General features: G+C 44.4%; 1 protein-coding gene across 1 annotated transcript in view; it reads left to right on the top strand.

Moving 5' to 3' along the window:
• The window catches only part of CLCN1 (chloride voltage-gated channel 1), a 306,841-nt gene that overhangs the window by 261,395 nt on the left and 29,995 nt on the right, over positions 1-15,451 (top strand). Inside the window, exons 17-18 of the mRNA XM_066601497.1 lie at positions 382-581; positions 13,521-13,593. Coding sequence (XP_066457594.1) covers positions 382-581; positions 13,521-13,593 — 273 coding nt within the window. The remainder of the gene's footprint in view (positions 1-381; positions 582-13,520; positions 13,594-15,451) is intronic.

Below are 15,451 nucleotides of genomic sequence, written 5' to 3' on the forward strand. Positions count from 1 at the left end.
GTCTCACTTATTTTGCAGTCTACTTTTAGAAACTGGGTTTTGCCACAAGGAAACCATCAATAAACGGTTATTGTTATTCTAATTGTACCTGTAAGAACTGGTGTGGGATCAGCTCATAATTACACAAATACCTGATGCTCATTGTCACGGAATATCCAAATATCTAATGCTTCAACTGAATATTCATATGTTAAGAAACTGGTTGCAGAGTAATAAACAGATACACTTAATTTCAGATCAGTCAATAGCAGCTTCTTGTGGCAACACATCCCAACAGAAGCTAGTACCTTAGGAATTATCCAAATGGTCTTAGAGACAAGGTAGGTCCATGTTGCACAGCACTGTCCATGCAGCTTCCTATAATATGTGCCCTTCTTGCAGAATGTATGGTGCTTCTGGGTTCAATCGAGAGATCAGAGATTGCGGATTTATTGGACAGAGTCCTAAGTAAAGAGAGACGGCTCCGTATGTCTTCACCCCCCTACAAAGGACAGAGGACAGCAGGGCCTGGGGGAAAACGGGATTCCTTCCGATATGTAGATGAAGAAGAGGCGGGTGTCGAGGAGGAAGAGAAGAAAGAGGTGAGAAAAAAAGAATAGGTACTTAAAAAGAAAAAAATGTATAGAAATAGATGGTGGAATGGACAATGACCATTTGCAGATGATTAGTCGAATGTTCAATTACCAAATCAAAGTTCACTTAGTGAGATCTTTATCAGCCAGAGGTATAATGTAGACCAGATTGAATTTAGAATTTCCTCAAGACTGTAAGAACGTGTGTCCACTCAGGTCGATAAAAGATTCATAGAGCAAGAGCAATCTGCAGCCAAGGGTTGGATGGAGAATTCAGCATAGTATGTCTGCAGCAACTGGATGAAAGTCAGGGGGAAACAATGACTCAATGAGAACCCATGGTGACATCTGACACATTGATTGTAAATGTTGGGTAATGTTGGCCATTACTTGGAGCTGTGGCCTTGGCCAACAACACTTTTGTTTAATTGTGTATTGAGCCATTGATGGTCTACAATAAACCAGCATGTCTAAGATGTTCAGGGCTGTTGCCTAATCTTCCAGTTGGAGTAAACTTCATCTTCTATTTTCTACCAAACTATTTTCTATGTTCCAATCCAGTGTAGACGGCTTCATATTCTACATGGATAAATCACAATGTACAACTCTTTATATCTAACCAAATTGAACAATTCTTATGTAATCTCTACATTTGAAATTTTCTAGTGGAAAATGATCCAACCAGGGGCCCCGGGTCTCCAGGAATTTTTCAACGTTATCATTTCTATATGCATATGCCGCCTCGTAAACATAATGTTCTGAAAGCAGTTGGGTTATTTCAGTCAATGAAGGAATATGATTTGTCTTCCAATTTCTTGCTATGGGCAATTTAATAGATAGAAGACTGTGTAGTGGCCCTGTACAACGGGGCCCCTCCATAACTGTATGCATGTATTTGTCTATGTAATCTCAGTGTCTTCCGTGTTGCATGATTGATGTGCATTGCATATTTGCAGCACTAAAAGGGTTAACTGTCTGTTATGTGAACTGACTGTCTGGAAAATGTATCGGTTTGTTTTTCACGTAACCTTGTAATATATATGAGAATGCAAGGTGCATGCAAGGAGTTCTGGGTCTGGAGAGTTCTGAGTGGAGAGAGTTCTGTTCAAGATCTGCAAGAGCACCACACAGGCACCTTCAGCCTGTGTGGCCCAGAATGGAAGAGGCTGATAGGAGACTACAGCCTGCCCTGGGCCTGCCGTACCCAGGAGATATGAAAGTACCCCTTCAATGCTAATAGAGAGAATGAAGAACCGCCATGCAGCGTACCCTTTTTATCAAATGTGACTGTTGACCATTAGAGTATTGGAGAGAAGAGAGTGTGTTGCCAGGATCAGGACCTAGTGGTTTCTCCTGTCCACCCATGAGTCCTCCCTGTCACACCACTTTGACACTGTTTGCACTGTTTTCCTGCTGACTTGTATTCTGAAGTTGTAATCAAGTTACTTCAAGTAAAGCCACCAGTCGCCCGTCTGTTTCCAGAGGCTGTGTCTTAAAAGAATCCTGAGTGTGTGGATTTACTCCGCCATCCAGGAATTTCCCTGCTGCAGAAGAAACGGTGGCGTCATGCGTGACATAAAGGACTAAGACATGAAAAATAAAGTTGATCCCACCAACAGCACTAAATAAACCCGTTCCGGGGTCAGGCAATTGAAATGCAAAAGCCAGTTAAGAACCAAAAAAACAGAAAGGTTTTAGAGAAATGTCCATATAAATAATGAACTGGCAGCATAGACGGATGTATGAAAGTACAAAACCGCTTTTATTACCCCATTACACAGAGACGCGACGTTTCGGCCATGTTTGGCCTTCTTCAGAAAAGGCCAAACATGGCCGAAACGTCGCGTCTCTGTGTAATGGGGTAATAAAAGCGGTTTTGTACTTTCATACATCCGTCTATGCTGCCAGTTCATTATTTATAAAGGACTAAGACAATCCATTATTAGGTTCCCCATTTATTAACCTGCCCTCGGCCCTTGGACGTGTCACCGGTTACCTTCTGTTTGGAAGACGGTAGAGCCACTGTGGCAAGGCCCCAAACTCTACCCCGCTGTTTCCTATGCCATGTGCCGCTCTCCAGATGGTGCAGGGTGGAGTTAACTTGGCATCACAAACAGGATGAATCTTATGTGCCTGTTCTTCAGTACTCGTTAAAAATCACTTAAAATATGTTTTGACGCCACTGTTCCAGTCACGGAAGGATTGTTGCCCACGCAACAGTAAGAGAAAGTTACTTCTGGTCCTAAGGCCCCCTGTGTCTTCTCAGCCATCCAGGACAAGATCCCTCCAACTTATAAATTGATCGCGGGTCCTATGAGCCAATGGACATTTGTCAGAGTGGTGCCAGACTAAGTTGTGTGATCCAGATGCAGAGGAAGAACCTTAATTCGTATATCACAGAGATGTGCTACAGATTACAGAGAGACTGTGTCATGTTGCTGGACCGTGTGGAGTTGCCTACGTTACATGGCCAGCAACAAATTGTAAATGTGGACTGTGACAGTACTCAGAGCCAAGATGGCGCCAGCCCTCATGTTCTTCAGTGAATCTTCAGCCCGTGAAATTTCTCGCCAAGCTGTTTCCGCCAAAGTGGAGGAAAAAGTAGGGGGGTGGCTCCCACCGTGGAGCAACAGTCTGCAGCTGAGGACCATCCAGAGAAGAAGACAGCCTCTGCATCCAACAAACCATTGGACTTCTCTTCTCAGACTCACCAGCAATTCTTAGAGAGTGAGGACATGTCTACCTACACTGCTCGGTGTTGTGTCCCAGCTGGTTACTCATCGCCTTAGCCCAGATTTTATTGGGGCAATGAGCTAGAGTTGGGGGGTCGGCAATGCTGCTGCCATCCCCTACTTCTCCACTGCCAGAAAGACGCCTGGAGGAGCCTTCTCGATGGGAGTTGGTCCTGCTTCGGAACTTGAAACCCGCCTAGGAAAGGTCTCCTCTGATTTCCATTTCTGCAGAGGAGGAACAGGGACTGGCTAGCCCCAATTCGGTTCAAGGGGAGAAAGTGGAATCTTCCCCCATGCTGTGGATTGTTATGCATCGGGATAATACGAAGGCCAGTGCTGCTTTCCCTCTCGGGTTGCGTCCCTATCTAAGGGACTTTGAGGACCCTGAAGTGCACCTTACCTTTAGGCCCAGAGACAACAGGCTCCAATGACAGAACTGTGTCGCCCCCTCCGTGGACACTTACCAAGTCACTTCTTCTACTCAGGACCCTGAACAGTCAGAGAACAAGGAAGTAATGGCCTTTCTATGCCTCAGTTCTTCAATTGGCATCAGTTCCTGGAACAGTATGCACACCCCTACTGAGTTCACCACAAAATCTGAGCCCGAATCAGTGGACCCACCAGTCTTAAAAAGAGTGTCCTGGTGCTAAGAGACTCCTGTATTGTGAGACGCTTTGTGCTTTTCCATAGACTTTTGTTTTCTTCTTTTCTGAACTTTATTTAAAAGACTTTTGCTGTTTTCCCTTTTTGCTAGGCCCCTACCAAAGACTTTAACGTTTAATCCTTTTCCATAGGAATAAGTAGTATACTTGTACAAATGGGATTTTCCTTTGCATTTATTATGTGAAAAATGTTTATTGCAACCTTAATTTGTTTAAGAAATTGTGCAGAAGGGTAAAGAAAAACTGCGGAGTAAAGTTGTCTGCTCTTCCAGTAAGTGCCTGTTGTGAGTAATTGTATGTAAATTAAGTGGGGAGGTTCCTGCTGCAAGTCTTAAGGCCCATTTACACCAGCAGATGATTGCTCAAAGATCGCTCAAAGGACAGTGACAGCTCTGAGAGAACATTTTGCATAAACTATTAAGTAGCTACTCAGCTACTTAAGTACCAATTATGTGTGTAAATGAAGCTTTCACTGAACACAGTAAATAGCCAGAGGGCTATTATCTGCGCTGAGATCCTTTGTTCTCCATGGGGAAACAATGCTATCAGCACTCCCCATGGAAAACTGCTGATAAGAGTGAACAACGATTTTCAGGTTAGTTTGAATTTAACGATCAGCTAACAGTGCTCGAAAAGTGGACAATGGGCGCACATTTACATGTACTGATTATCGCTAAAACAATTGCTGATTAGCGATTTTTTTTTTTTTTTAGCAATCATCGGCTGGTGTAGATGGGCCTTTACTAGTCTGTATCTGTGTGCCAGCATGCACTTCTACCTGTCCCAGGGGAGGCATCTACAATTGACATCTTTTTTAGCTGAGTTGGGAGTATTTACCTAAGGTTACTACCCTTCATAAGATAATTTTCCTGGAAAGTGATGATCATGCCACTTATCCTGTGTTTAGGACTACAAGTCAACTCCTTCTCTATTTTGTGTCTAGTTGCTGTTACGTGTGCTGCTGGAATCTGTAGTTCTAAGCTTTCTAGCAGCACAGACCTCACAGGGTTAATTGATTGAGCTGGCTGGGTGTGGTATTCCCTGCTAGCCCATCTCCTGGGTCTATGCTCACCCTAGGGGCTATACAAAGACTGACCAGGAGCTGGGTTTATATGTGAGCATAGACCCAGGAGATGGGCTAGCAGGGAATACCACACCCAGCCAGCTGAATCAATTAACCCTGTGAGGTCTGTGCTGCTAGAAAGCTTAGAACTACAGATCCCAGCAGCATAAGTAACAGTTGCAGTGTGTTGCATCCTGTTTTTGTAGTCTTTAGGGAGAAGTGCCAAGAATTAGTGCCCCATAGCAATGTTAGTGCATTCTGGATTCTGCCCAGCCTAACAAAGGTAGTCTCAGTACCCTTAGATGGGTAAGCTCTAAAGTAGCACCAGAAGGGTGACTTGTGTTTACAGGTTTCACCTTGCACACTCAATGACTGTGTAGGTAGTTTTTCAGATGTGAGCTGATTGTCTGGAAAATGTATCCACTTGTTTGTCACGTGACTTTGAAATATATATGTAACTGCAAGGTGCATACAAGGAGTTCTGGGTCTGGAGAGTTCTGAGTGGAGAGAGTTCTGTTCAGGATCTGCAGGATGACCACACAGGAACCCTCAGCCTCTGTGGCCCAGAAGGGAAGAGGCTGAAAGAAGCCTACAGCCTGCCCTGGGTTTTACTGTACTCAGGGGATATGAAAGTACCCCTTCAATGTTAGGTGAGAGAATGAAGAACTGCCATGCAGTGTACCCTGTTTATCAAATGTGAGTGTTGACCGGTAGAGTGTTGAAGAGAAGAGAGTGTGTTGCCGGGATCAGGACCTACAGATAACAAGACTGTGGCTTCTCCTGTTCACCCGTGAGTCCTCCCTGTCACACCACTTTGATATGTTTGCACTGCTTTTCTGCTGGTGTGCATTTTGAAGTTGTAATCAAGTTACTTCAAGTAAAACGACAATCACCCATCCGTTTCCAGAGGCTGTGTCTTAAAAGAATCCCATGTATGTGTGGATTTACTCCAACAACCAGGAATTCCTCCACTGAGGCCGCGCTAGGGTGAGTTTACTTTGCCATCTAGGAATTCCCCAGCGGTAGAAGAAAAGGTGGTGTCACGCATAACATAAAGGACCAAGGTAATCCATTATTGGGTTCCCCATTGATTAAAGGGGTTGTCCCGCGAAAGCAAGTGGGGGTATACACTTCTGTATGGCCATATTAATGCACTTTGTAATATACATCTTGCATTAAATATGAGCCATACAGAAGTTATTCACTTACCTGTTCTGTTGCTAGCGTCCCCGTCGCCATGGTGCCGTCTAATTTCAGCGTCTAATCTCCCGATTAGACGCACTTGCGCAGTCCGGTCTTCTCCCTTCTGAATGGGGCCGCTCGTGCTGGAGAGCTGCTCCTCGTAGCTCTGCCCCGTCACGTGTGCCGATTCCAGCCAATCAGGAGGCTGGAATCGGCAATGGAACGCACAGAGCCCACAGTGCACCATGGGAGAAGACCTGCGGTCCACCGTGGGTGAAGATCCCGGCGGCCATCTTCGCAAGGTAAGTAAGAAGTCACCGGAGCGCGGGGATTCGGGTAAGTACTATGCAGTTTTTTTTTTAAACCCCTGCATTGGGTTTGTCTCGCGCCGAACGGGGGGGCTATTGAAAAAACAAAAAACCCGTTTCGGCGCGGGACAACCCCTTTAACCTTCCCTTGGCCCTTGGACGTGTCGCTGGTTACCCTTTGGGTGGGAGATGGTAGAGCTACTGTGATAAGACCTCAAACTCTACTCAGCTGTCTCCTATGCCGTGTTTTGCTCCTCAGATGCTGCAACCGTGTGCTACCAGGCTAGCAGTTTCCTAAATCTGATAGGAATGTTTTCTATCCCCAACAAGAGGACCGACAGTTTTGGTGTTGAGGTTACTCTTATCCCAACAATCCCGCTGAGGAGAGAGAAAAACTCTTGCCAAGTTGTTTGAATGTTTGAACAACTCCAAAAGATATGGAGTAAAGAACCACGCTTTCCACAACCCCTCCAACATTTGTGAGAGGAATCCGGGAAGAAGTTGGACAGCCTAACAGAGAATCTGTACCATCTTGTAACCACTTTGCTGTGTACCTCCCTCAAAGTAGCACAAGTAGAGGCCTTATTTGCCTACACATGTGCACTATTCCACTTTGAAATTGGAAATGATCATCCCATTTCCTTTTCACAATTCATGGGATGGGCTTTCTTATGCATTTTATGGACATCATCATCACCCCCACAAAAAAAATTGTAAATCTCTTTTAGCTTTAGTTTATATGCGGGGGGGGGGGGGGGGGGATAAGAATCTATGTAACTATAGATGCAAAGAGGGCCTCTGAAGTGGGACTGTCGCCCATATCCTCTTGACTTGAGAATACAAGAAAAAGTCCCTATTCAGGAGACCATATTCTTCAAGTAGGCATTTAAAAGACTTCCTCCCCAAATCATCCGCCAAATCTGATACCAAATTGATTCCTTTAGTTTTCAAGTTTCGTGTGTACAGGTTACCTGACCAAAACTCTAAAATTTCAATTGGAGGGGAGACCATCTTCCTGGCGTAGTGATTTTTAGAAATTTGTATTAATAGCTGCCAAACAATTATTACAGTTTCAATCATGTGACCTTTCGGATTACTATATTGGGGTCCATGCTTGTTGCCAATAACAGGTTGCAGAGAGATCTTTTACCCAAAGACTGTTGTTCAATGTTTGGCCAACTAGTCCTCCTTTGTGGTACACACCAAGCTCTCAACTGGGTGATGATATTCGCCTTATAGTAAGCTTCAAAATTTAGGACTCCCATTCCTCCATGTCTTCTAGGACTATACATTATAAATGTAGCCACGCTCGGTTCTTTCATCCTCCCAAATAAACGTCATCAGTTGTTTTTGTAACTTTTAAGTAGCCTAGTAGGACATTTAAATGCTATTGTACAGAATCTGTAAATAATTTTTGGAAGAACCAACATTTTATAAAGAACGATTCTCCCTAACCAAGAGAATGCCACTTTATTGTAGTTGAGAAGACTCTCGTGAATTTCGTCCATCAGGAAGATGATTGTTATACCCAAGTACTGGGTTCCTGCTGGGTCCCATCCATATGGGAATTCTTTTTGAGTTTAACGGGGGCATTGATGGCTAAATTTTTGATTTTGTTGGGTTGATTTTATAGTAAGAAATCTTACCAAAGGAAGATAGGAGGTCAGATACCACTCTGGGAGATTCCAAGGGAGAAGTTAACATTAAAGTTATGTTGTCTGCAAATAATCCAATTTGATGTTGTCTAAATGATAAGGAAACCCCTTTGATATTGCTCTCCATGCGGATTGCTTCTGCTAAGGGTTCCATAGACAAGATGAACAAGGTGGGAGACATTGGGCAGCCCTGTCTAGTCCCATTTATTTTAAATGATTTAGAGATAAGTCCATTTATTAATATTCTAGCAGACGGGGCTCCACATAAAGCTTGAATTGTTCCTAAGATTGCACCCTCAAAACCCAATTTCTTTAGGACTAAGAAGGCGTATCCCCAGTAAATCTGGTCGAATGCCTTTTCCGTGTCCAGGGTGAGGCGCACACAAGGTGTTCGAGAGTCCTCCACTTCCTCCATCACATCCAACAATCTTCTAGTGGCATCTGATGATTGTCTTCCCTTAACAAATGCCATCTGGTCGCTCTGAATAAGATCTGGAATTATTTACAAGATCGCAACGCAGATATTTTTGCATAAAATTTTGTGTCCCTATTTAGTAACGATATCAGTCTATAATTTGCGGGGGGAGGATATGTCCTTACCGGGTTTGGTATTGGTACAATGTTTGCCTGGGGCATTTCCCACAGGAGGCAGCCCCTTGTCATGGCTTTATTAAATAGATTCCCCATATGTATTACTAGTTGAGTTTTATAGATTTTAGGATCTTCATTGGTGAACCCCCCTGGGCCCCGGGCTTTGTCTTTCTGGGATTTATTAATAACTTGCAATATTTCTTGAGAGGATATAGGGCCATTATGTTTTTCCAAATGCTTCTTCTTTATTTTTGGGAATTGAATGGTGGATAAAAAACCTTTCTATCTTCTTTTCAGTGGAGAGAGGGCTCCATTTTAAGATTATATAGGGATTCATAGAATTTCCTAAATATTTCAGCTATTTCTCTCAGGTTTAATCTCTTGCTACCTGAGACTGGGTCAATTATAAAGGAGATCTTTTCTTTGGCTCTCTTTTGTTCAACTCCATTAACCATTAGGCGGTTACATTTATTATTGCCAATATAATAGGAAGTTTTGAGAGATTTTAAGTTTTTCTCATGTTCATCTATAACGAAATTACGTATTTTAATTTGGGTCTTAGTGTGTTATGCAGAAAAGTAGTTGGTGAATTTTGGAGTTCTCTTTCTAGTCCTGCTAACTCTGACAGGGTGTTTTTAGGTAGTTTGTTTTTTTCCCTTTTATAGATGGAGCCCTGTGGGATCATTACATCTCTAACCACCGGTTTATGTGCATTCCCCAAAGTAAATCGACATGTCTCTGGGGAGTCATTAAAGCGAAAGTATTCCTCACTTCACTGACTTTCTTTTAAAATGTTGGTAATTTCCTTAGGATGGTGTTGTTTCTCCAGCTTCCATATGATGAAGACTGGGGACCCATCTTTAGCTTGAGCATGATCGGGGCAAGGTCTGACCATGTTGTCACTCCAATCTTTGCTTCTCATACCCTCCCAAGAACAGGGAAGTCCACCAGAAACATGTTGATTCTAGAAAATGATTTATGACGAAATGAGTAGAAGGTGTACTCTCTAGAATTCACATTTAAACATCTAAAGGCATCAAATAATTCAACTTTATGGATCCAGAAGGAAAGGGTACCTCTCCCTCTCACCAAGTAGCTGGTGTCTACAGTATCATCTGCTATAACATTAAAGTCCCCGCATAGTATCAGGTTACCCTATTGTACCCTCTTTATTTTCCTCATTACTTTTTCCATGTAATTCAGTTGCCCCGCATTAGGAGTGTATATGTCATGAGGAAACCCTCTATTTTGCAGAACATCTGCCCTCTCGATCCACAACCTCCTCCACAAGTTGAAAATGCACCGAGTCCTTTATAACTATTAATACGCCTGCTTTCTTCTTGGGAGCATTGGACAAGAAGACCTTAAAACATTTAGAGTGCCATAAAGTGGGAGCTTTGTTTTGTGCAAAATGAGTCTCTTGGATACATAAAATGTCTGCTTTGGAGGAAAGAGCCTCCTTCCATAATGCCGATATCTTGAAGGGTGAATTAAGTCCCCTTGCATTTAGGGATATCAGATTTATCTCCATCTGGATTTCAAAGATACAACTTGTGGGACAACCGTATTTACCCCAGTTTTCCCTTTTATAAGTTCTTGCTTTCTTAGGTTGGGCGGCACATTGTGAGGGATTATTTTTTGAAAATGGATCTAATTTTGAAACAGTAGGGATAGAGAGGAAAAGTTTTCCAGAGTATAATATCTATTAGTTATCAATTTTTGAGAAAAAAAACTGGGGTGAATGCAAAGAAATGGACCTTTTCGGATCATGGGATGAATGAGAACCCAATGAGGGATGGTCATGGTCTGGGGTGTAAACAGTTGAGCCTACTAACGGATGAAACTCTTTAACTTGGCTCGATGGCTGCAAATAAGTGAATGGACATTCAAGTGCAAAAACCTCTTACGGTGGGGTGAAGTTTCCCTTCCTACTTTAAGTGCCTGTTTTTGGGACCAGTCTTTAGTTACGTATGGAGGAACATCTTCTTTAGGCTTGGGAAGGTTCCATTTTTCCAGTAAGGAAATGCCTTCATCAAGGGAAGTGATGATGCTAATTTTGCCTTCCGTATTTACGTAGCGCTTAGTTGGAACCCCCACCTATACATCATTTTATGCTCTCTCAGGTCTGCTATTATTGCATAGAATGTCTTGCGTGCAGACATGGTGATCTGTGAGAAGTCAGAGAATAGTTTCATCTTCCTGACAGGGCGGGGGGGGGCAGTTCTTTAAGATTCCTGGAGATTGTCATCAGGTCATCATTAATATGATACAAATGCACTCTAGCTATCACATTCCTGGGTGCAATTTCTGGAAAATGTCTAGGCTTGGGGAGGCTGTGAACTCTATTCAGGATAAGCTCCTCTGACTTAGAGTCCAGTAATAGGGATTTTATGAGGCCTTGTACATACGTATTGAGGTCTTCTGGTCTCACTGACTCTGCTATAGTTCTGTATTTGATTTTATTGCGCCTATTGCAGTCTTTCAGATTCGCTATTTTATGTTTCAGGGCATCAAAATCCTCCTCTAGTTTATGGTGGGCTTCTATCAACTCATTGTGTGAGCTTGTAATCTCGCTGGTCTTGCACTCTAGGTGATCCACTAGATCACCCAGATCTGTTATAGCAGAGCTAACCTTAGTATTAAGCTCATTAAGATCTTTTTTCAGCGATCCTCTTAGTGCCAGCTCCATGTCCCTTATGAAGTATTCAGAGGCAACTTGGCTGGAGCACTCTATGTTTGGATCGCTAGCCTCTTCATCGCCTATCCAGCTTTGGAGTTTTGTGGGGACTCCTCTCTCCTGGGCCTTCTTTTCTTTGGGCTCTCAGTGCTGATTGTAGGGAAGAAGATGGCGATGAGCTACTAGGTCACCTAGATCCCTCCCCTCTCTGCTCTGAGCTGGGCCTTCTTCTCTCTCCCCCCGCTTCTGTGGCGCCATGGAGGTCTGCGCTTGTGTTGGTGACTGTGAGTGCTGGCTGTGCTGATTATGCTGAGGGGGCAAGGGTAAGCCCACTTACCATTTCTCCTGGGTGCAGGGTCCCACTATCCTGCCGCCCCTAGCTCCTCACCGCTGTCAGCGCTGCATGTCGTGGCCTCCATGTCTCCTCTTCACTGCCGCACGCTGGAAAGAAGTCTGTCAGGTGCTTAGGTTCTGTTTTCGCTGGCTTCCTCCCTGTCATGTGCAGGATCTCTCCCCTCTCCTTCTCTGATTCTTCTGCGGTCCTCTTAGGTTGCTGTGGGTTACATTAGCTGCTTAGTTAGCGGAGCTAGTTAACACACGTCCGCCATCAGTTTCATCCAGGCCACCCCATGCTGACCATTCTGATGCATGGTAAAAGGGATTCCGTGCCAGGACAAATTAGAAAGATGGAACAATACCTCTGCAGCACCACCTATTGGATGGCAGCATTTCTGCAGAGGTATTGTTCCATATTCCTTATTTGCATAAATTATGCAGACGAGCATGCATGGCCTGATAGGTCTCCTCACTCACTTTTCAGGTGTCTCCTCACAGACCACCTGGATGCTCTTCTTTCGGGAGAGATGATGCCATCCCCCAACCTACTCACCCCCTTGGTGTCTTCACACACTTTTTGGGTGATCTCCTTAAGGAGAGATGACACCCCTCTTATCCCGGGACGGGTATGAGCATTACCCCTTGTATGTTTTATTCTGAGTTTCTGAATAAGCGCACTCTGATGCTTGACTGGGAAACAGAGCTTTGAGTCATGGAGGTTGGCCATGCTGGCTTCTGAAGACTGACCGCTCTCTGCCCTATTGTTCTAACCATGTGTAGCAAGGGGGTTTCTTGGCTGCGGATTGCCGACCTCTTCACCTGGGAAATGGCGCACCTCACAAGTAAACATCACTCCAAGAACAGGAATTTTTTTTAAAACAGGCACCTGCCAGCATTTATTTATCAGCAAACAGCATATAACACAGTCCATAGTTTAAGGTTCACAAACCCACAGGGTCACCGTCACCAACACCACCCGGGGCATCTGGAGGGCGTCCTCCTCCGTCAGACTAGCAACGGTTCCCAAGCAGGTCCACACAGGATCTCACTGGTCCAACTTGGACCTCAGGCTAGCAGCCCTTCAGCTCCACTGATCTGGTACTCTTTCCTCTGAGTCTGGCAGGAACTGGCTTTTATGCTTTGCTTCCTGCTACACCCAAAAGGTGTTAACCCTCTCAGTACCAGAATGCCTGTGTCTAGCCCTCTGTAGGCCATTCCCACACACGTAATACATGGATGGACTTTGTCTACCGCTCAAACTGTAAATAAGACTTAGGGCTCTTTCACACAAGGAGCTAGGCACGCAAAAATCCAGTGTTTAAAAAACATGCAGCTATTAGAACCAATGGTTTCCTATGGAAACGTTTTGATTCCTTCATCTGAACCATTGGTTCTAATAGCCGTGTCTTTTTTACACGCGTAATGTTTGCGGACCTAGCTCCCCGTGGGAAAGAGCCCTATTATTGTATGAACTTCATTTTTCTATACATTACATTGTTTTGTGGCACTCAGAAGAAGACTCTCTATTGTCAATGGAACTTGTTGGCAGCCATTGATAGATAAAAATCCATTCTGAGAGATAAGAAGGACACGTGAGAGGCAGCAGGAAGAAATCGGATGATTGTTCTTGTACATTTTTACATCTCCATCACTTTCCTCGATCATAGAGGGAAGGAACATCCTGAAGGAACCAGATGAGAGGTGGAGAAAATACTCACTACTGTCTATTATCTTCCTTACAGCCGATTGAGGAATGCAACGGGCCCATCATCCCAAATAATTCTGGAGGGATGCCTAGAACTCCAGCAGAGCCAGGTAATACCCCAACTGTGTCACAGCACCCCATAGTCAGGGCTTGCAGGAGGAAAGTAAACTAACATTATAGCTTTGTGACCCTCCTTCCTCAGGAAGGGGATGAAGGAAGACAAGGTCTTGAAACGTCCATTCAAGTGACATAATGGCTGACATTAAAGGTGTTATGAAGATGTTATTAATTAATACAGACCACTATATCTGACCCCATAACTAAAACAGACTACCATATCCAACCTAAATATTAATATAGACCACCTAATTCTTCCCCATAATTAATACAGAGCAGCAAATTCGACCCCATTATTAATACAGACCACCATATCCGACCAATTAATAAATACAGACCACCATATCCGAACCCATTATTAATACAGACCACCATATCCACCCATGATTAATACAGACCACCATATCCGACCAATTAATAAATACAGACCACCATATCCGAACCCATTATTAATACAGACCACCATATCCACCCATGATTAATACAGACCACCATATCCGACCAATTAATAAATACAGACCACCATATCTGAACCCATTATTAATACAAACAGATCCCAGAATTCAGACCCGACTATAAAAAATAATTGCTCCCCTTTCCTTTCTCCTTCTGTCCGTGACTCTGTGAATGTTTTGGGTGCCACCACTGATGCCGTTCCAATCCTCTGGGTCCTCCTCTGCTGAAGGGGCTGCTCCTTGTCCTGATGCCAATGCACACTACTTCCTGTCATGGGTGGTGGAGGAACTCGGTGCAGAATCTGTGCCTGGTGCAGAGGAGCCCCAGCGATACGTGATGAGCCATAAGAAACATGCCAGCCTCTCCCCCAGACTCTTGTAACAATGTGCACTTGCATCACTGATGGAGCTGCTCATTGTATAGAATGTTAAGTGTTGCAAATAAAATGTATTCACCAATTAGGTTGCACCTTGCCTTCCCCAAGACGTTCCCCTACCCATGTCCAGGCCCTGGCTGCATGTACTGTATCCAAGCTGTTGATTGGTGCTTCACATTAGGCCTGGATTCCTGCTGTGAAGAGACAGAGCGGCTTTGAGTGTGTGGACACCGAACAGTGAGATCTATAATAAAATGTCCAAAAATGTCAGTTTAAAAGACTTGTAAAAACCGCCAGTCCTAATACGTCTCCCCCAAGGTCACTTAAGACCATTTTCCGAAGGGAACAGTTGAAGTCACACGCTTTCTCTCTGATAACTCTCTTCTCAGCCCCCTCCAGTCTGGCTCCCGCCCCCTGCACTCAACCGAGACCACCCTCACAAAAGTGTCTAACGACCTGATGACGGCCAAATCAAGGGGCGACTACACCCTACTGATCCTCCTCGACCTCTCTGCAGCGTTTGACACTGTCGACTACGAACTCCTCCTTGCTATGCTTCGCTCCATCAGCCTAAAGGACACTGCTCTCTCCTGGTTCTCCTCCTACCTCTCTGACCTCTCTTTTAGTATCTCCTTTGCTGGCTCTATCTCCTTTCCGCTCCCCCTCGCTGTTGGGGTCCCCCAGGGCTTGGTCCTTAATCGCATTATATTTGGCCTCCAATACCAACTCTATGCTGATGACACCCAACTATACACCTCTTCCCATGATATCTATGCACCTTTCCTCGGAAACATCCCCGACTGTCTGCCCGCTGTCTCTAACACCATGTCCTCCCCTTTTCTCAAACTTAACCTTTCAAAAACTTACATCCTCGTCTTTACGCTCTCAACCAGCCGACCTCCCCCCTCCACCCCCCAACATCTGCATATCAGTATCTGGCACCACGATAACCCCCATACCACACACCCGCTGCCTTGGGGTCACACGGGACTCTCACCTCTCCTTTACCCCCTAAATCC

This window comes from Eleutherodactylus coqui, chromosome 4, assembly GCF_035609145.1.
Source record: "Eleutherodactylus coqui strain aEleCoq1 chromosome 4, aEleCoq1.hap1, whole genome shotgun sequence".
NCBI lineage: Eukaryota > Metazoa > Chordata > Amphibia > Anura > Eleutherodactylidae > Eleutherodactylus > Eleutherodactylus coqui.